Source organism: Meleagris gallopavo, chromosome 2 (assembly GCF_905368555.1).
Source record: "Meleagris gallopavo chromosome 2, MGAL_WU_HG_1.1, whole genome shotgun sequence".
Lineage (NCBI taxonomy): Eukaryota > Metazoa > Chordata > Aves > Galliformes > Phasianidae > Meleagris > Meleagris gallopavo.
This window is the reverse complement of record NC_139405.1, coordinates 2304756-2326754: the sequence shown is the minus strand read 5'-3', so window position 1 is coordinate 2326754 and position 21999 is coordinate 2304756. Positions and strand designations below refer to the sequence as shown.

The 21999-nt window shown below is 37.7% G+C and overlaps 1 protein-coding gene across 1 annotated transcript; it reads right to left on the bottom strand.

The window, feature by feature from the left end:
• Positions 1-656: 656 nt before the first annotated feature.
• Positions 657-19991, bottom strand: PNPT1 (polyribonucleotide nucleotidyltransferase 1). Its single transcript, XM_085218564.1, has 29 exons — positions 19755-19991; positions 19483-19543; positions 19124-19198; positions 18446-18551; positions 17419-17468; positions 16894-16957; positions 16760-16807; positions 16365-16478; positions 15910-16096; positions 15364-15415; positions 15027-15084; positions 14728-14824; positions 14522-14624; positions 12622-12692; positions 10886-10922; positions 10086-10152; positions 9897-9986; positions 9087-9140; positions 8876-8982; positions 8273-8344; positions 8112-8175; positions 7318-7401; positions 6777-6860; positions 4842-4948; positions 4696-4751; positions 4068-4146; positions 2783-2830; positions 2246-2404; positions 657-1894 (listed from the first exon to the last, which is right to left on the bottom strand). The coding sequence occupies exons 1-28, from the start codon at positions 19940-19942 to the stop codon at positions 2249-2251; spliced, it is 2379 nt and encodes a 792-aa protein (XP_085074690.1). The 5' UTR covers positions 19943-19991; the 3' UTR covers positions 657-1894; positions 2246-2248.
• Between the last annotated feature and the right edge of the window lie 2008 nt (positions 19992-21999).

Sequence of the window (21999 nt, the reverse complement as noted above, 5' to 3'; positions counted from 1 at the left end):
CTTATCTAAACCACTAAAAATCAAATCCACCTTTAAACTTTTAAAGAAAGTTTTCACCAGTTACACAGTACGGCCAAGTACCATATTTTCACTGTATAGTTTTTTCCCCACCTTCACTTTTCATAGCAATTCTTCTCAGCAGCCCCGTTTGGGATGATGGATCATTAAAAAAAAGCTGATCATCAGTAGTGACAAAAAAGTATATATATCACTATTTCAAATACGAAGAAAATAGGCATTTGCTCTCTGATCGCAGCTGATAACCTGAAAGGAAGAGCAAAGCACCTCCAGCCACAGCCCAACCTGCTGCTATGGGCAGCTCTCAGACAAATGCAGCCAACCTGCCATCCCTCCAGGAGGATTCTCATTTATACACACTTACTCAGTTCCTGGCTCTAACTGAGCTCCACTCCTCTAAGAAGAGCATCTGGTCTGTGCTCCTCCCTGACACTTTCCAAACAAAATTTCCTTCCACCCCTTCCCTTTGAGCCTAGAACTTGTAACAAACACAGGAAGTCAGGTTGATTGTAGAGGTTTCATCCATGGAAACATACACATCTTCCTCCCCCCTCCACTGAACAAATTCCCCAGCATCCCCACAGTTCAGTTATGAGACCACCACATGGACAAACACAAACCATCAATACTGCGGGTGAGAAAGTTTCAAGTTTTTCATTTTCAGACTCAAATGCAAGCATCTTATTGGCAAAGCACTAACTAAAAAGCTCCTAAGTATTTTGTGTGGTATTTTAGTAACTGTCCCACTAAAAAAAGGAACTTTACAGAAAATTTGCTATAATAAAGAGAAGTTACACCTTGAAAAAGCACACTATTTCATTAACACTATCAAGAACATTATCTAACAACTAGGATACCAGCCAGGTTAACTAGCTCTTGGTAAGCAAATGTATTAGAATTCTTACTAAGAAATATATAAGAACACAGCCCTTACAGATTAGCATGACGACTTAATGAAAGACAGACAACTACAAAAGAAGCTGGCGAGTCATTTTCTTTAATATTTTAGGTTAGAGTAAAAAAAGCAAAACAATTTTTTTACAATAAATTCACATTTCTCTTCTCCCCAGTGTTTTTTTTTTTTTTTTTTTTTTTTTTTCTCCTCCTCTCCTTCAAAGGTCCAGAGCCTACTTGCTGTTAGAAACCTGATTTTCCTATGAGGAATATCTACAAATTTGAGTACATCAGAAGGGATCTCTCTTGGATTTTTAAGATCTGTAACTCACAGTAGAAGAACAAGTAGTTCTAGGGAGACCCTAGGAAATATTTTGAAATTCAAAAGATCAGGAAGCCTGACAATAAAACATAATCAATTTTAGCAATTCTGAATCCTATGGCAGTCGTCCATGTATTTATCTGAAACAGCATCAATCATGATAAAGGCGATAATTTTTAAGTTTACACATTTCACTCAACATTTCAATCTTATACTCTGAAAAGCCAGCAGAGGTTGGTCTGGCCAAGTATGTCTCACCTGCTGACATACCTCATTGACCGAATGTACGGGGTGATTTCTTCTCCCAGAAGCACTTTTTCAGCACTTCTCATCTTAACATTTTTATCTTGAGATGACAATGAGAAGAAAATCTTGAGAACTGAAGCAATTGTTGGGAAAAAAAAAAAAATCTGCTTTTTAATCTATACAATTCCAAGTTCCTAGATTCTCACCCATGGTACACAATGTAAGAGTGTTGCTTGTTTCTGTTTTTCTTTTGAACAGTGTTTTAATCAGTTTCAAGACTTTGAAGTTCCACATCACTTTTAAGCATGAACAGCATCTGTTTTAAAAATATGGTTCACTCCCATCCATATACAGATTCTTGTGAAGACATCTGCAGACTCAGGTGAAGATGGCTCAAATTTTCAGGAAGAAGCCCTGGTAGATAATGGAAGAAATAGAAAATATTCTGTAACCTAATACCAGGGCACCAAATTCAGAAGCACTTCTGGTGGCAGGTTAGAGAAGACTGAACACTTAAGAAGATGTTTAAGAGGTAAAATGGTTTTGGAGAAAGTACACTGTCTAGGAAGCTGGAAACTGTCGAGACATTTGAACCCATCGTACAACATCAAGTCCTTTGTGAAAAGTTGTAACATAGCTGGCAAGCAGTATTCCCACATTGCTGAAGATTAACTGTACAGTATAAGAAAGGCTGATAGAATTCTATACAGTACTTATAAGGAAAGTACAGTACAGAGGTGTCTCTCATATTTCTGGTAGCCTTACTTGTCACTGTGATGAAGTAGACGACTCTGGAGCAGTACCTCCCAGGACAATACTGTTTTTGTCTGTAAGGGTTTTAAGCACAGTGGTGGCTGGTGACTGCAGAACTTTGCGTGAAAGCCTCATTCTACCATCAGTTGGATCACGTCCAAAGTACTTAACCTGTTAAGAAAACTTGTCATTTTAAGATCACCGCAATGCTTCGGACATCACAAAGTTAGATTGAATAACAACACGAGAGTGACCAACTTAGAGAGCTAGAACTGGCATTTTCCTTATTTTTTTTAATGTGAAGAAAAAAAAATCACAAACAACAGACACTCTTCAAGTCTATACTGCTCAGTCAAATTAATGTGCTGCTTAGGATAGCAGGAATATGACAGTAGAAATTGAGTTTTTTTTTTTGAAATCATCAGGCATTTAAGCAGCACAGTAAAATAATCTGACAGTACTTCCTTCATAAACATAAAATAGAGAAATTCACACAAATACTAATACATGAATGGCAGTTTGTTGTCAATTTAAAGTCCATAAGATTACCTGGATTTCTTGTCCAACTTCTAATCCCAGGGCACTAGGATGTTTGATCTAGAACACAGTATTTTTCAGGAAAAAAAAAAAAAAACAAACTTTAATCTTACAATTTTTTTTTTTTTAATGTTTTATTTTAAAAATACCTTCCTTTAGGGATTCAGCACAGCATAAATCCTTTAACTACAGTAAATTTTTTTTTCTGTAAAAATATACCAAAGAAACAATGTATGGTTTTGTATTGCATTATGAAAAATGAAAGATAAATGCCAAGTAACAGTAGCTGGAAAAGAAATATTCTCTCATTGATACAAATTATCACTTCAGCAACAGCAAGGCAGGAATTCAGATCTGCCCTGCATCACCAGTTGAGAATAATTATATGCTCTCTATAAAGCTGATGTTGTTTTAAAGTACATTGACAGTGAACTGGAAACCACTATGAGGTGCCTGACACAACTCCTTCTCTTGGAGGAGGCAACCAGCTTACAGAAGGACAAGGAAGAAATCACAGGTGCATTTTCCTCACAAAGAAGGCAGAAGGAAAGCTTCTTAACAATGTACCTTGCAAAGGACTGTTGGCTAATGTACAGAATGCATGATAGCAAGAAACAAAAGATTATTAGTAGATCTATTTATTGTTTGCTGCCAAGCCAGAGACTGCAGGAACTTAATTAACGGATTGTTTATATAGATTAGATATAGAGTACACTATCAAAAATGTAGCTGACAGTTACATTTAAATAATTACTACATCTTCCTCCATCTGCATTTGTTAAAACCACACTTTTACTTCCTTAAGCCACTCCCTGCTCTTCTGTCAGCAATACATGCAGGTATTTTTCCAGTGCTGACCAGATGCTCTCTTCTATGCTTTCCCCTGTCACTAACATGAATTTCTGCTACCAGTCTACACCAACATAGTTTTCAGGAGAAGAAAAGAGCAAAACAAGAACAATACATTTTTCTTCATGTTACATATCAGGCAACTTCACACAGACCTAAGTGGCTCAATACAAGCTAACGAGCAACTGCTGTGTTATATAGGAAAGGGTATTAGACCTAGAGATGGTGATGTGCTTAATGGCATCAAGAGCAAGACCATAGCACTCAAAAGTTAGATTGCTTGCAGCTTTAATACAGGACAAAGGTTAAACAGGAAGTTGCTGCTAGGCTAAGACTCCAAAACTCCACCAGGGGTGAAGACTAGGTAATGCACGCTAGGTTTAGTGAGAAATGATGTAAACTAGAAACTCTTAACTGTTTGTTTTCTACTTATTTAAGCATTTATTACCTTCCTTTGATCAAGCTGTGAATTATGGAGTAACACTGGTGTCATGTTTGGATACAATTTTACCATCACTCCAGAATCTCTGAAACAGAGAATAGCACTGTTATCTCAAAATACTGGGAGAGAAATTTGCAATTCATTTTGCAAACTGACTCCAAAACAAGATCTGGTAAACTTCTCATAAACAAGATTTTACTTATCATTAAAAAAAACAATTTTACACCAACCATAACACGTCTTTGCATTTCTCCTTAATTGTAAGTGGATGGAAGTTGTTAAAATACATTGTTCTGCAGTAAGTAGAACATCCATAGAGCACATGCAATTTCCATAGAAGATTTGTTTGTCCTCACAGAAAAGTAAAAAGCAGGTTCCATCCACTTCTTTCATACAGAGGCAAAAGAAGACCTTAAGGTTTATAATTTAAAGAGACATTCTAAAAACTAAGTAGCAAAAATAAACAGCCTTATTGAGAAGAGAATATTTGCAACAGAGCAAAATATCAGGAATACTGCAAGTGCCAAAGTCACCACCACGAGTTTGGTATCCTTTCAAAAATCAATTTTACCTCATGTATCAGAAATATACCTAAGGACATAAACTAAATTCAACTTCAGAGCATTCTTTGTACCTTATTTCAGTTATTGTGGCTGTATAAACTGCACCAAATTCCAAATTAACTTCTTGCTACAGGGGAAAAAAAAGAAAAAAAACCAGTAAGACACATACTCACAAAATACAATCTGAAAAAAACTAACAACAAAAGTTTGTCCTTACATCATCTTTGCAGAGTTCACCAATAAATTCTCTTGCTTCATGCATAGCACTAGGTGTGGGAGCAAACACAGAATACGTCTCTTCATCCAGCTGACTTAAAGTTACACCTTAGAAACAGAATTTATTAATGAAGAGATGTCAGTGAACATCCCTACAATTTCATCAAGCAGAAAATTCACACCCAGTAAAGACTGGCAGAGCAAAGTCATCTTGCATATTTTGACACGATCTGTTGTAATCATTTCAAATATTCTTTGCAACAGACAGCTTTTCTACAGCAACCACATTGCAGGTATGCTTGTCAAATACTTGGGCAAACTTGTGCCCCACATGGAATCATTCACATTTGCACAAGTATTCTTTATTATAATCTTTTTGTAAGAGGAAAAAAAAAGAAACATTAAACTAAACCCTGTCAAGGTAAGTGTAAGAAATTAAAAATTAATTTAATATCCATCTTAATAAAACTAAAGCTTTGACTAACGGCTGATAGAAATTAAAGTTCTTCAGGGCCAGAACACAGTAAGATTGCACAGTAAAATTCTTCACATCTCTAGACTAATTTTTCCACCCAAAGGGAAATTTATTTTTTCCTCAATTTTTTTTCAGCTTGTCTCCTTAATAAGCACTACAGAAGCCAGCTAGATTAAGCATTTCAAGTCCACAGCAGCTGAAGCAGAACGTCTTCTAAATACATGTTTAAAATATCAGGCATTTTAAAGAGTTCTACAAGTAGCTTTCTAGAATTAGAGACTTACTACATGAAAGAAGAAAAGAATCTCTGCTTACAGTAAAGTACTCAGAAAAAGACTGATGTGTCAGTAGTATCACAGCAGAGATACCTCTGTCATGGCTGAATGTTGGTTACAGTTATCTCATTAGCTAAGTGGAGACTAAATCCAGTTTCACTGATGTCAATCACATGGACAAAAGTTGTGGTTTTTTTGTGTGTGAACAAACACAAAAACTCCACGAAGCACAACAGCTCTATTCTTCTCACACTCACAGCAGCACTTTCTGAAGCATCTGTGAATGCAATGATTCACTTCTTCCAAGAAATGCACCACGCTCAGAAAACTCTCACACCACTTGTAATCATTTTGAGCCCTGGTTCAGATTACTCCTGTAATCCTTGCACTGCGATGCTGCACTGTATTTCTAACGTATCCCAGCATGTTAACAATATATCAGAACTCTTCACAGCATGCTAGCAAAACAATGCATGAACACTGTAGGAAGGACTCAATGCCCCTTCTTAACCACAAGGCTTTAGTCTGTAGACAAAGTAGCTGCATATATTTTATCTATCCTGAAACACGTTTGTAACACATCAGACTTGCCTGACTTCACTGCCCATTCAACATTATCTAGAAAATGGTCCTTGGAAAGATCTTTAACTACCTCTCATGTAAGCCCAGAGAAATACTGCCATATGTGCATCATACTTCTGGAAATTCCTACTGCAAGATGAACTGCAAGCAACTCTGAAGAGAATTTACACATTTGAGCTCACTGAAGTGAGTCTTAACAACTCAAAACACAGGCATGTCTAGCAAAGATAGAGGAAATGCTTGATTTGTACTCAGCACTGGAACAGCTGAATGTACAAGTCTGAAAACATAAACCATTACATAGTTTGCATCACCAAGTACACTTTTTGCTCAACGGTACTTCTTGTGTATTTCCTAAGGTGTTCTTGTTGGAGTACAAAAGTCACTTACACTAAACAATGTGGGAAGCTTAAGCTTGCCTACTTCTAAGTTCTGAAAGGACAAGGAGAGAGCATTAATGCTTAACAGTAGCTGTGATAACACTATTTGTGCTACCAACATCCATTAATTAGAACTCTACACTAATAACTTTTGTATGGTTTTGTATGAAGAGACACTAGGAACACATTAGAATAAATTATCACGTTAAACAAGGATATCTTACCAGTCTTAGCTTGCAGCTTCTTCAAGTTATAGGCCCCAGGACCAAGGAATCTTAGCCTTTTTGATAATGGAACATGGATAGTTTCTGAAAGAGCATGTAAAGATACTCTGAAATGCTAAATATGATAATTCTGAACGCCAACACAAAAATCAAGTCTAATTCATTTATGTTTAATTTTTAACAGCTATTTGTATTATATGCTGATCAGTGATTAAATTACATTTAAGAATTAAAATAAATGTAAGCACTTAGAGCATAAATTAACACAAGCTGTTCCAGTATTGACATTTATACCTATTTTGATTTCATGAGTTTCACGCAGTTTCAGGTCAATTCTGCTTTCTGGTGTCAAGTAAAATGGTACAATACTGTCCTCAGGGCAATAAAAAGCAAAAATTCACCTCAAAGCACAAATCAAAAAGTATCCCCAGTGGAACAGAGACAGAAAAATGAGATATTTGTTAATAAAAGCTGTTTTCCATAACAGCTTCTTAAAAACTATAAAAGGCATCAATTCATATCAACGTACAACTAGTATTACCTACAACCGGTCCACTTTCTTTTCTGTTAGGTCTGGGTTTTGCCAGTGTTTCGTTCATAATTTGTAAAATTTCCCTCTTTGCAGCTGCAGGGGTTGGGGAAAAGGAAGTAGTCATTTTGCATAAGATTGTAACAAAACCAAGAAACTTAAGATAAGTTAAAAGCAGATAAGCATCCATTCATAAAATCTACCTTCTGCCTAATTTAAAGTATCATAGTAACTTAACACAACTTGGGTAAACCCTCTCCCCCCATCTCACCAACATATGGTTTGAGTACATGACAATTTTTATTTACTTATGTGTTTATTAACTGACATGGCTTAGTAGAATTGCATTTCTTCACATCAAGCAACTCCAAAATACTGGAATCAAATACTTCATAATACATTCCATCACCTCAATGCTGTGCTTCCATAAATGATTTTTCTCCCCAGTCTACTGCTACAAGTTTTAATGCATTTTTTTTTTTTTTCCCAAAACGTGAACAGAGCTCCTACAATAGTGACACCAATTGCATTTTTTCTTCCTTCTATTAGTAGAAAAGTAACCTCTAGAAGCAGCACATATTTTCATTGATACTATGTACAATGATATGAAACAGTGCACTGGGAAGGGTCAAGCCCTGCAGAAGCTGAACTCTCCTCTAACAAAAACATGTAACTATAATACACTGGGAGGGGTGTGTGGGTGTGGTGAAATCTTCCTCATGTTCCCCAGTCCCAAGTAAAAATAAAGTGCAGCTTATAATTTAATACATTTTATAATAAAAATGGATGCAAATGTATGCATATACCTGTAGCTTGTTGAATAGCTTCCATGATAATTTTTATGGGTATTCCTGGTAGTTTTAGATCAACCTAATGTGAGAAGAGTTAAGAGACATCAATATGTAGGGAAAGCATTTTTTAGAGAGAATCTTCTTGAAAATTATAGCAGTATTTTCTGTTAGCATACCTGCAAGGCAGTTACTCCTTTACTAGTACCTGCCATCTTGAAGTCCATATCACCATAATAGTCTTCAATTCCCTGTCAGTATAAGCAGAAAAAAAACCAAATTGGCCTAAATACATTCCAGTGCCAAAACTCATTATACCAAAAGTACACTTTAGGTGCCAATAAGCCACAAAGTGAACCTGAAGCCACTTGCAGTTATCACTTTTCAGATTTTTCCTTTCACCCCCTATTCAGTGAATCTTATTTTACTGTTCCTAATGAATATGTTTCTTTCTCTCCTTATAAATTAAGAACCTTTGTGGACTCATTTTCTGAACTAATCCACAGTTGACTCAGTACTACCAAAGACTGCCATGGAAGAAGGATGATAACGTGCTTTTTTTCTCCCCCACAACCTTGCCAACAGCTCATTTTCCTCCTAGTATATTGTGCTTCTCAGTACACAAAAACATCCAACAATTACCAATCGTTTTCTTCCAAAATTCAGTGAAAACAGAAAACTTCTAAGAGCTTAAAAGAAATAACATAGCAGCACCTGGAATTACATGGATAAAACATTACAGAAGAAAGCTGGAAGCATCAACAGAAACAACTGTGCCTCACCAGGATGTCTGTCAGCAAACGGTAATCCTCAAGATCTCTTCCTTCCAGATCATATTTGGTAACGAGACCTACTGCTACACCTGCCACTGCACTTGATACAGGAACTCCTAATAATGGTAATTAAAATACATTTTTATAAGCTTAGATCATTTCAAAGTCCTTTAATGTATTGCAATATGCAGTTTATCTTCGTAAGTACCACATTTTGTACCTGCATCCATTAATGCCAGACTTCCACCACATGCAGAAGCCATTGACGAGGACCCTAAGGAGTTAGAATACAGGGGAAAAATAGCATTAAACATTGGTCAAAAGCACCTGAAATAAAACCTGCCATTTATGTTCTTCAGTGACCATCTGGAAATTGACTCTGCTAGCCAGAAGATACGGTAGAGCAACACTCATACCATAATAACTAACAATACTTAGCCAGAAGGTTTCTACAGAAGAAGCACTTCATAAAGAAATGGGTAAGACTTTGAATATTTCATGATACTGGTACAAAGAGAGACCAACAAGCATCATAACTGATATTAAATATTCTAGATAAGTAAGCTAGGAGCTAGTCAACTACAGACGGGACTTATTCCCTTTCTCCACTAATTCTTCCTTCCAGGCACCAGATCTCACAACACTAAGAAATTGCTGGTGGACCTCAAAGAACTCCTGGCCACAGAAGGGAACCTGCAGAAAACTGAAATCAATAGCTTTCTTTTGGGAAATGAGAACAAACAGACAGAAGTTATCTGTAATTCAGCGTATAACTGCAGCTGACTAACTGGTCTCAGTACAAGCCTTTTTATTAAAAACCATATTTAAACTTACATCTCAGTGATACTGTGCTGTGGGTTTATTGCTCACGACCATATGTATTCTTCCCACTTTAAAGTACTTCAGATAATAGAGATACCAAATTTTAGAACTTAATTAAATTTGTGGCCTACAAAAACATCTACATCTAGATGTTTCTTTAAGAGTCAATCTTCACCTCTCATTTCTCAGAGTAAAAAAGTCACAGTACCATTTGACTCTAAGACTTCAGAAGTAACTCGTATAGTGAATGGGAAATCCTGGGGAATAACTGGTTTCAGTGCTCTCTCTGCCAGTGCACCTGGTAAAAAATAATACAAAAATTGAGCCATAAATAAAACCAACCAGACAAAAATGTTAAAGCTTAGAGCATGAGACAATTTTTGTAGCCTTATCTTACCATGTCCAAGTTCTCTTCTATTCACACCAGTAACTTTGCCAATCTCATTAGTTGCATAAGGAGGAAACTGTAGAGAAGAAAGAAATTCCAAAATATACATACAGAAAACTTCTATTTTTTCCACTTCAAAACACACACTTGGAAGTTTTGGCACATCTCAAGGTGCCAAACAAAGCAGAAACAAGTGAAACAAAAATCTAACAACCAAACAATATCAGTCACCTAGTCTGCAAGTTGAGATTATCTGACAGTGTTTATTTTACATCTGCTTTATTCCACAAAAGAAGAGAAAATAAAAGAGTTGCAAGATAGCAGGGGAGTAAGACAAGCTACTCTAAGGAAGCTTGTCAAACAACACGTTAGAAATCTTGCATTTTCTGGAAGACAAGATTAGCTTAGAAACAACACGTCTCTTGCCCATACAAAATACCATGGGTAAGTTTCAAAGGCTGTAAAACACTATTTAGTATTGCTGCAGATGGCAACTGGAATGTATTTCTAGTTAACTAGAAATAATCGAGCAGCTTCATCCTGTCTGCAGCAATAACTTGTCCCTAAGGAGCTGACAATTGTTAAACTACTAGAAAGACTGCATAAAATGGCAACTTGCAAATTAAGCATTTAACAGTACTTTTGTTCATAAACTGCAGGATAAATTCACATATAAGTTGTTATTTGTAAGTTCTAATTCAGATCTAGAAATAACTAACATCCTTGGAAGGGACCAATTTCACCTTTAAAAGCAAGACCAGAAGCTCTTACAGAAATCACGCACAGCTGTGACACAATAAAACACTCACCTCATAATGAAGCATGAAGTTCTTATCTTTTATTCCACTATTAATTAAAAAAGACAACAACAAACAACAAGAACACATCAGAAGAACACATCTTACATCCTATAGTAATAAGATTATATTCAGCTATGCTTACAAATTGACCAAACCAGCTAATCTACTGATTCACTGTTCATCTTTTTTTTTTTTTCTTAAGATATTTTTTTTTCTAGTACTTCTATTAAAACTGTGGTCTACAAAGAAATGAGCATCATATGTCAGCTATAGTCATTTAAGCAGCCTTCCTAATTTTATGCTCATTTTGATCCATCAAGTGATAGACAAACTTCAAGAGCCAGTATTTTACTGCACACGCTTCAATAAGGACTAAGAAATACAAGCACTCAGTAGGAAAAAATCAAAGTCTACAAGATTACTCAATTAACTTGAAAGATGCCTACGGTCAAAAATTTTATTGAATTATCCCAAGAATTGATACTTAACAACAAATAAAAATGCTAATCTACAAAACCCAGCTGTTTCAGGTCAAGACTTGTTTCACTGAGCTTCACCATACAGGCAATCTGTCTCTCTGGTTTATGAAACATTCTACTGGCTACTAGTTAGAGAATACTTAGCATAAACTGAATTCCCAGAACAGTAAAATTAACAAACATGGGCAAGCACCTCCAGGTCAAAAATAAAAAAGCAAACGAATAAATAAACAGAAGGAAAACAAACCTGACACTACTACGTGAAAGCTCCCACACTGATGGGATGAGATCACTGAACTGCAGCTTTAAAAGGAAGGATTTTCCTCTTCCCAACAAGTTAGCTCTCAGCAATAGAAAGTTAATGGCACAAGGGCTTGTTTGCTACACCGCAAGTTCAATTTTCCTTACTCCACTAAAAAAAGACCACAAACATTTTTACCCTCTGAACATTTCTATTTTTGAGATAAAATATTTAAAAAGGCTTATTCAGCAGGGAAAAAGAAAAAAATAAAATCTGCTGCTTTTTGCGTGGGAAACACTTGAACCAAGATTGACAAACACAGCAGTGCTTCATGGGCTACATGTATCAGACATCGAAGAAACACTTCAAAACCTATGAGAAAGCAATGAAATGACTGGAAGACATACCAACTTCCAAGTATGATGGAACAAAGAGAATCAGCTTTGATATAATATATATATCAATATAAAATATATATATATATATATATTTTTTTTTCTCTCCAAGAGACCTGACATATTGGTGCAGTTTTACAAATGCAAAATTCATTTGCTATTTTCTTTCTCTCAAAACCAAACTGGACACAACTTGCAGTACCCTTGAACTTCAAATGTGTGTCTGTGGAATTAATATATTTTTATCAGACAGGTTCTTTAATGAACATGTGTATGGGGCTGCTGAATCACGGCCTGAACCTTTGATTGATCACCTGAGGTGAGCAATGAGTCAGCCATAGAAGCACAGGTGAAGGCAATTCACCTGTGCTGCAGGAAGGGGTGGAGCCTGGCTCCACCTCTCCTAGACCCATTTAAGAGCTGACTGCCAGTGGGGAAGGATCTCTCTGGAGATCTGCTCCATCAGGAGTTCATCTCGCGAGCCCAGGATAGGGTGAGTGACTTTCTCTCATTTCCTCCAATATAATATTAGCCAAGCTCCTGGATATATACCATCTGTATATCCATTGATTAAACAACGTGTTTATGCTCTCACTGCTGACAAAAAAACACCCAAAGATACACACATACCTCACAGCTGTTGAGATAAGATCTGATTTTACACTGGATTCTATGGAGTCAAATGTAACAGTGCAGAGAACCTGGAATAAGAAAACAAGGTAAACAGTCTTTTCATACTAGTAGAAAAAAAAATTAAAAAAGAATGATTACAGCAACAGATATGATTGCATCACCTATCACTTTTTCTTCACATCTCAAACATTCACATCTTGTAAAGACTGTGTGATCTTACAAGTGATGACATCTAAAAATACCATTTTAATATTTCCTATCTTGTCAGAAGCCAACAGTATGTTCTGTAAAACTGAAGTAGCTCATTTAAGAATCAAAGGTTAAAATTGTGCAGACAATGGTGGGTCAAATAGCAACGCACAGACTTTGAGCACGCATTATTTTTAGGAGGATATCCAGGATCCAACAATAAGCAAATCAGTCTTTGTAGCTACCCACATACCCAGCAGTGAGTCACAACAGTGGTTGAATCTTTCAAGAAAAGTAGATGTTTAATATATAATTGGTTGGACTGGATGATCTTGTAGGTCATTTCCAACCTTGGTGTGATTCTGTAAATAAGTAACAGACCTGATCATAGAATCACCAAGGTTGGAAAAGACCTCTGAGATCATTCAGTTCAACTGTCCACCTACCAACAAGATAACCTAAGTCACGTCCCTTGATACCACATCTATACATTTCTTGAACACATTCAAGAATTCAACCACCTCCCTGAGCAGCCTGCATCAATGCCTCACTGTTTTTTCAGAGGAGAAATGTTTCCTAATATCCAAACTGAATGGTCTTGGCCTTCTTGGCCACCTTGGCACACTGCTGGCTCATGTTTAGCTCAGTATCAGCCAACACCCCCAGTGTTCCATTTCTTCCACAGTTTTCCAGCCACTCCAAGTTTGTAGCGTTGCCTGGGGCTGCTGTGGCCAAAATGAAGCACCCAGCACTCGGTCCTGCTAAATTCCATCCCACTGGCCTCAGCCCAGCGATCCAGTTTGTCCAGATCATTCTGTAGGGCCTTCCTGCCCCAGGCAGATGGACACTTCTTCCCAGTTTGGTGTCATCTGCCAGCTTAATGAAAGTGTACTCAACCTGTTCATCCAGGTCATCAATGAAGATATGCAACAGGACAGGCCCCAACACCGACCCACAGGGAACATCACTTGTTATTAGACACCAGTTGGATTTAACTCCATCTATCTATGGGTTTGGCCATCCAGCCAGTTCTTTACTCAGTTAAGAGTGCACCTGTCCAAGCCACAGGCTGCCAGCTTCTACAGGAGAATACTGTGGCAGAGAGCACTGAAAGCTTTGCTGAAGTCTAGGCAGACTACATCAACAGCCTTTTCCTCAACCACCAGGCGGGTCACTCAATCATAGAAGGAGATCAGGTTGGTCAGGATCTGCTACTCATGAACCTATGCTGGCTAGGCCTGATATCCCAGTTATCCCACAAATATTGTGTTAGCTCACTCAAGACAATCTATTCCATAACCTTTCCAGGCACTGAGGCCAGACTGACAGGTCTGTAGTTCCCCAGATCCTCCTTATGACCTTTTGTGTAGATCCTGAGTATAGTCTTAAAATCTACCCATCTCACGCTTTGGAAAGGAATTAAAAAAAAAAAAACAAACAAAAACAAACAGCTCATATCATCATATCAATGTAATTTTTTGTACTATTTCCCTTTTAGTCCAGTTATATTAAAAAAATATATGAAGTTTCATTTAGAGGATTGCATTATAGAGAAAACTTAACATTGCCCTACATATCAAAAACCCCAATTAAGCAAATGCTAGAGAAGTTAAAGTCACCCAAATGCTTTCCTAAATATGAACAACACACTGTATTTCACACAAAAACCTTCTGTTTCAACATCTTTTTAACATAAAAAAAATATTACCTGTGTTTGACCTCTCTGAAATAAGGCTGATCCATGAAGCATTTTAAACATGTTCACTTCACATTTAATGTCTCTGAGGGAAGTCAAATCTCTCCCATCACACCTGAAGTGAGAAGCAGAAATTATGAAATCAATGAAATATAGTCTTAAATAATAAAAAAAAAAATTCAGAAGTTACTATTCAGCATGGAGTTTGACATACTTACCTTCTGTATTCATTCAGAATAAGATTTCTAAAGATATCCTTTGAGACTGCATTGAAAGATTCCATGATTTCATATGGCTCAGCCTCTGGAAATTTTTCTAGGCATAAAAGAAATAAATAAGTGGTTAAAAAAAAAAAAAAAAGAAAAAGCAATTGCAACTGAAACTAGAAAATGAATTACAGACAACTATTAAGATAACCCTGCAAAAAAACAAAACAAAACAAAAAACCCTATACTGTACTATATTTAAGCAGCATCATTTAAGCTTTTCTAAATACCAGGAAAGCAGAAAATAATACCTTTCAGCTGCTCTTCTGTTTCAAGTCTTATTTTGTTAATTGCTTCATCTCTAGAAATCTAGAACACAGGATTTGCAATTAGTTAACTCTACACAGCAGAACAAAGGAAATCTGGGCTGTTGTTGAGTTTGTTTTGAAGTTCTGTAAAACTCAAAGTAATAGAGTCTTCACGAAATTTCAGAGAGATTGACAAGTGTTGCTACAAATTAGCTCTGGTAGATAAGGACTTACAAGACAATTTATTATTACTATTCCACATACATTCAAAAGGAGAACAAAAACTAAATCTTACTAGCTTTATTATATTAAAAATAAATCACATTGGAATTGTACGTACTTTATCATGGCTAAAATCTGTGAACACTGCATAGATCTTGTTAAAAGCAAGTCTGCAGGAAGAAAAAAAAGAATTTTTGAAAAATAGTTTAAAAGTACAACCACGTGTTTTTATATTTATTTTTTAATTTTTGGAGATGGAACATTTTTATGAGAAGCATGAAAGCATCAGACTTCCATTTCCATACATTACTAGCCCCAGCTGTCCATCTTACATGCTCTCGTTTTTATCTCCTCCACAATAAAGCTCACAAAAGCCACACAACATGGGCCACTACTTCACAAGAACGGCATACAGCTTCCACTGACTTTTCATGTCACTTTTTTTTTTTTTTTTGCCCTGCCCTGCTCACTAAGCATGAAAACCGAGCTGAAGATGGCTCTAAGTTCCACTGGAAAATGCTGCAAGAAATTCTAAATGTTTAAAAGATGATTTTGTTGAACAATACTCCATGCTTTTTGGTCACAGATGATTAAATAATCTTTAAGTATATATTTTTGAGCCAGTTAATAGACATCAGGCCAAAACTATTTGTTCTCAACTTACTTCTTTGCACATTCCACAATCTCTTCAGGAGCAACAAATAATTTCTGAACATTTCTCTTGACAACACCACGTTCTTTCACTAGCTGTTGAATTCCTTGAATTATTTGCTGGGTTTGCTTCACCCCTACTTTGATAGCATGACAGAAATCTTGTTGCAATATATTCTCAGCAGTTGCTTCCAACATAACTGTCAATGGAAAATTAAAAAATATTAAAAAAAAAATATTAAAAAAAAACAAAAAAACACCCCACAGAAATTCAATTAATAATCTATAATTCAACCAAGGAAATACAGATTACCTATAAATGGTACAATAGAAATTATTTTACCTTTAAGTTTCTTATCAATATTGTTTAAAGATACAATTTTCAAAGATCAGAAAAATATTTGTAATGAGGCATTTACTTGATTTTCAAACTGAACATTCAAGAAATATTAATTATTATCTACTTACCCACTTGGTTTTGTGGGGCTGCAGCAACAACTAAATTCAAAGTGCTAGAAGACATTTGTTTTCGAGTTGGATTGATTACAGTTTCTCCATCAACCAGTCCTACCCTTACTGCACCTAGAAAAAAACTCCAGAAAATTATTATTAAAATTAAAAAAAAAAAAAAAATTCTTTTAAGGCATCATTTTACTTTGCATTTAAAAACAATAATATTTCAAAATACATTTTGTCTAGGAAAATAAATAATGATTTGAAGTACTATAATTTTATTCACCATGAAGTGAATTTCACTACATTAAACAAAAGACAGCAACCTGTACTTTCAAATTTTTGTTAGGAGAAGCCAACTGTTCTTCCATTATGTTCAGGCCACCCATGATTTCAAAATATGTACTTACCAACAGGACCATTCCATGGGATATCAGACAAAGCAAGAGCTGCAGAAGCTAGAATAACAAGATAAGAATTCCTATTAGCACAAAGAGATTACATTAAAATCACACAAGCAATATGTTATTGACAGCACTCTTACCTCCATTAATTGCTAGAACATCAGGATCATTGACACCATCTACTGCTAAAAGATTACAAAGGATCTGGCATAAGATAAAAGACAATAAATAATTTTGATCTATACATCTGTATTAGCTATCATTACAAAGCTAAAGACAATAAAACAAAGCATTTCACAAACTTATACAAGATTAGCTACAAAGGAAAGCCTGTTCAGGTGCTTAAGCCAGGAGGTTAATGCTGAAGAACCAGAACACTAATGCTAAAGCAAGTAACATTTATTATCTTTTGTTTCCCTTGCTGTACTCAGTGTTTCTGAATTTATCTCCGCATCTCTATAACAAAATTTGAGAACTAGCATGTAATAAAAGTTTCAAGACAAGAAAACAAGAAACTAAAAAGCAGAATTACAGAATCAGCCCGTTTTTCAAAGCGTAAGCCCATCCTTCATGCTAATAATAATTGCTTTTCTTAAAGTAGTTTCTACATCACGTGTGATTTTCTTCCATTCTAAAGGCAGCTACAGTGAAGGACTGTGACTTACCTGCGTATCATAAAAGTAGCCTACTGGAAAGAGCGGTCTGATTGACCTATCTGCAAAAGAAACATTCAAATGTTCAGTTTTCAGTAGTCAGTATCCAGCTCATCTTCTAATAAACTCCACAAGAAGCTGACAAGATCATTTAAATGAACAACTCAAGCAAACAAGAAGAGAAAGAGTGGAGAACCCAGGAAGGAATTTAGTATGATATATAATCCACGCTAAAATTCCATCAGCACTCAGAGAAAAATAAGACGTGTGGGTGTACATCCTCTGTAATGAAACACAGGATAAAAACACTTTAAGAAGTCTTCATGGTTTGTAATGGTTGTATGATTATAACCTTATTACCAGAAATGCTTCTAATGAAGAGACATGAAAAAGATACAGTCCTCAAGGTAAAACAACAAAAGCATGCGTGTTACTTCCAAGATCCTAGATGCTCTTAATTTTATCTGTAAACTTTTAAGAACCCAGGCCTTAGAGTTCTTCTCAACTCAAAAGTGCAGTCTTAAAATGCTGATGCATTTGACATCAGGTTTATGTAAATGTTGAATTTCAGAGGCATTATTTTATCCACGAAATAATCTTTATCCATGGTAGAAATGACTTTTCTAGAAGAATCAAGAGGCACAGTCTGAATGTGTACCATTCAGTAAGTTGGTGTCTAAATTCTTTTGAGTTTACCTTGTTTGTTTTTTCAATCTTTCCAAATAGATGTGCAACTGGAGAGGTGACCTCTCATTAGGATGAGAACTTAGGTACTATAATCTCAGAAGTGCCAACATGGAAGTTCAAGAGCCAGATACATACATAAAAAAAATATGTGCAAAAAAAGCCCCAGCTGACACAATTTTTTTTAAATTAGCCCTGTTAAACTTTATCAAAAAGCAATTTTGCTTCTTTTTCCTGATATTTTTGCAGAAACAGAAACTTTGCAAGACACAGTTATAAATTACTGCCTCTTTTCAAACATACATGATGTGATGAAATATTTTAAAGTACTGCCAATGAAATGACTGCAGCCTACCTATTACTCTGCTTGTAAGAATTTCTTTATCAGTAGTACCAAGTTCTCTTCTTAGATAGTTTGTTGGAATCCTTCCTGCTGCTGCAGCTTTCTGACGATAGTCGACCTTTTAAAAAACAAAAGAAGGATTCTTAAAGACATCGGACCACTAATTTCAGAGCTACAGAATCACTCAAGCTAGAAGGGATGCCTCAGAAGGTCTGTGGTCCAATACTGTGCTCAGAGCAAGGTCAGTGCTGAATCAACTGCACCTTGAGTGATGAGTGTTAATTCCAGGTCACGGATACAAGTGTCAAACAGGCAATGCCCCAGGATAGACCCCTGAAAAACTTACTATTAATCAGCCACAAGTTAGAATATGAATCCTTAACCCCTAATAGCCCTTCAAGAGTCACAATCCAAACAGCTTCCCCACACATCCAAAACATAACGTTTGAAGTCTGCTGTTGCAGCAGACATCCAAATCCACAAGTCTTTTGGTAGGTAGACAGCATCTATGGCTCCTCCTTCATCCATAGATGAAGGATTTGATCATGTTCTGTTTTATTCTGAAACCCAACTTTGTACTTTGCTTTTTACCTTCTTTGCTCCCCGCAGTATCTTCAGCTTTCTGTTCAATGACTCGTGCAACTAAAGGCTGCTACTGACCACCAGAAAAGTTCTGTCATTAGAACTTACCACTAACGGCATGAACTGAGATGCAGAAGGTTTGGTTTTACTGACTGCTGTGACCATCACTGCCGTGTCACCTAGCTGGATCAAGGAAAAACATATTGAGATTATCCACTACATAGCATTTTAAAGCCCCAAACTTAATATTAAAATTATAGTTCAAAACATTCTCTGCAGAAAAAAAACTCACATCATTCCATGGTTGCAGCAGCAACCGTTCAGAAAGAAGGGCCTGCCCCCTCCCTTCCCGTAGCAGACAGCCAAACACCATCAGGGCATACACTGATCCTTCTGGCCCATTTTCCCCTGCACGCCCTGATGCCCCACTAAGATGTGAAGTTCCCTATGTCTGGGGCCGTTTTTACCTGAACGACAGCAGCTCCATCAGCAAACCTGGCAAGCTTTCCAGAAGACAGTTCCATCTTCCTGTTGGAAAGAAAGAACCCCGTACTGACAACAACCGCAAATCCACGACACGTTCACCTGCGGCATCCATTCGGAAGGATGTTCGTACTGATATCTGAGGCCTCGTGACTCACGCCGAGGCCCAAACGCCGCGCTCCAACGCGCCTTTGCCTCACAGCTCTTCCAGCCCAGACACCCGGCCCCGCGCAGCCGCCGCCGCACGACCCCTCACCTGCCCCCGACGTCCACCGTCACGGCACAGCAGAGCCCGCGTTCCGCCGCCGCGCTGCGGGCGGACACCAGCCGCGTCCCGCCGCCAGGCAGCAGGAAGCGCCGCCATCGCGTCACGGCCCGACCGCTGACGGCTCCGACGGACAGACGGCCGAGCGCGGCGCGCCGACAACTCGTGGCGGCGGCCATCGCACCGGGGCTGGGCGGGTACGTCAGCGGCGGCAGGCACCCTATTGGCTGCTGGAGGAGCCGGGGCGGGCCGCCGCGCAGTAAGCTCGAAGCGGATTGGCTCTCGCCCCGGCGGTTTCGTTTCGATTCCGCGGTGTGAGCGCAGCGCCGCACCCCTGGCGGAGTCACGGCGGGTACGGCGGCCGGGAAGGGCCATGCGAGGACGCGGGAGTGCCCGTGGCTTTATCCAGATCCTGAGCGCACCGCTGCGGTTCTGTTTTAGTATTAAAGCACATCAGGTGGCAGAGCAAGAGCGTTCGCCAGGCTTCCCTGCATTCACATTCGCTCTTCTCTGACTTCTCGATGATTTTTGTCATTATTACTCATTAAAACTGCTATTCTCATAACAAGTCAGTGTTCAAAGCTCTCATGTTATAATAACATAAAGGATAGAAGCAACACAATCTTTTCTGTTGTAAAGCACAAGAGACAGTTACTCCAGGTGTTTAAAGCTTAAATTACAGGGAAGCCAAAACACTTAAAGCAGAGAATTGCAAGTTACAAGTGAGAAGCAAAGAAGTAACATTGAGGTGGCATTTTGTAGGTGAACACGAAGTAATGTTTGTTGAGCTTTAACAGAACAGTGCTAGAAAGTTTAGAAAGAAGAATCATGAAGGCCCATGGGATTGATGTGTGAGGATTACGTAGAAGCAATGTAGAAGTGAAGCTCTTTTAGTAGACATTATCCATCCAACACAAGCTGGATGAATTAGTGTGAAAAGTGGTTCTCTTCTCATGAACACCTCCCCTGCCAACAATAAACAGCATTAGCTCCAAATGTCTGCCGCTTCATCTCCATCATTTCTGTGTGAAAGAAATGGTGCAAGTTTGTTCTCCTAACTTCAGTCATCAGTCACATAACGGAGTTGAAACTTGTGTCTGTAAGAAAGACCTCAGAACAACGTGAGAATGCAACAGAGCTTTTAAACTATGGAGCAGTCATGCAAAATTCATGCTTCAAGAAGAAAACAATAAATCTAATTTGACTTATAGTAGCATATATGCCCCTCAAGACCACAGATCGCTTCTAGCTCCTCCGTTCACATTTCCTCATCTAGTTTGGGATCAGGAAAGGAGATGTGGTTTTCTTCCAGATCTATGGTTACACACTGCAGATGCCAGCAAATCAGAAGTAAGCCTATATCTTGCACTCTACCTTCAAAACTGTAGCTCCTGAACCACCCACCAACATCCTAGAAGTCAAAAAATACCTACAAAGTATTTTTTCAATCCTGTTTCACACAATTCCTCTTCTCATACTGAAGATCACTGCACATTGGAAGCTACACTAACAAGATCACTTTATAAAATTAACATTTGCAGATTCTCTCATTCAGGTCTCACCTGGGAAAACCACTCTTTTCTGACTATGTAACCCATTATTATCTTCCTAAAACAGCACAGCATGGCAAATTGCTGGTCCATACACCATACTCTGAAGGCTAGCACACATAGACTCCTCCTCATCAAGAGGAAACAACAAGCTCTAGAGCCAAAGAACCTCTGCTGCCAATGCCCTACCCACAGATGTTCAGCAGTCATAAATAAAAGCTAGTCTCAGCTCTGGTGACAGTACACGCGGAGATAGATTTCTCTTTGCTATTGTATTGTAAATGTGACCATCCAGAGTGCTGATGACAACTCAAAATGCTAATTAAAATTGAACACATCAGCCTTGGAAGTAGACATACTCTCCTCTTGTCTAAGACTAAAATCCCCTCTCCCCAGAATGCATTCATTCACACACACTTATATATCTCACTCAGATTACCTGGTGTTTATCTCTTAGTAACCTTGCTGTTAGGTTGGCCAGCTGTCCTTAGATAAGCCCCACCAAGAGTGAGGTTAGAGTGAGAAAACACATTGAAAGTCTTCCTTGAGGTGTTGTTCCCATCATGCCATCATACCCGCACATCTCCGCAGAGCAGAACATTCAAAATCCACTCTTTACCACTCTTTTTTTTTTTAATGGTATTTAAGAGTGAGGATTGCTTTGCTTCATTTGAAAAATTTGCCTC

Coding starts and splice junctions, on each gene's coding strand:
- PNPT1 (XM_085218564.1), bottom strand. CDS start 19,942: ATGGCCGCCGCCACGAGTTGTCGGCGCGCCGCGCTCGGCCGTCTGTCC. Junction 12,693..14,521: donor TTCAGAGAGGTCAAACACAG/GTAATATTTTTT, acceptor TTCTTATTCCAG/GTTCTCTGCACTGTTACATT. Junction 8,983..9,086: donor TCTGGCATTAATGGATGCAG/GTACAAAATGTG, acceptor TACCATTATTAG/GAGTTCCTGTATCAAGTGCA.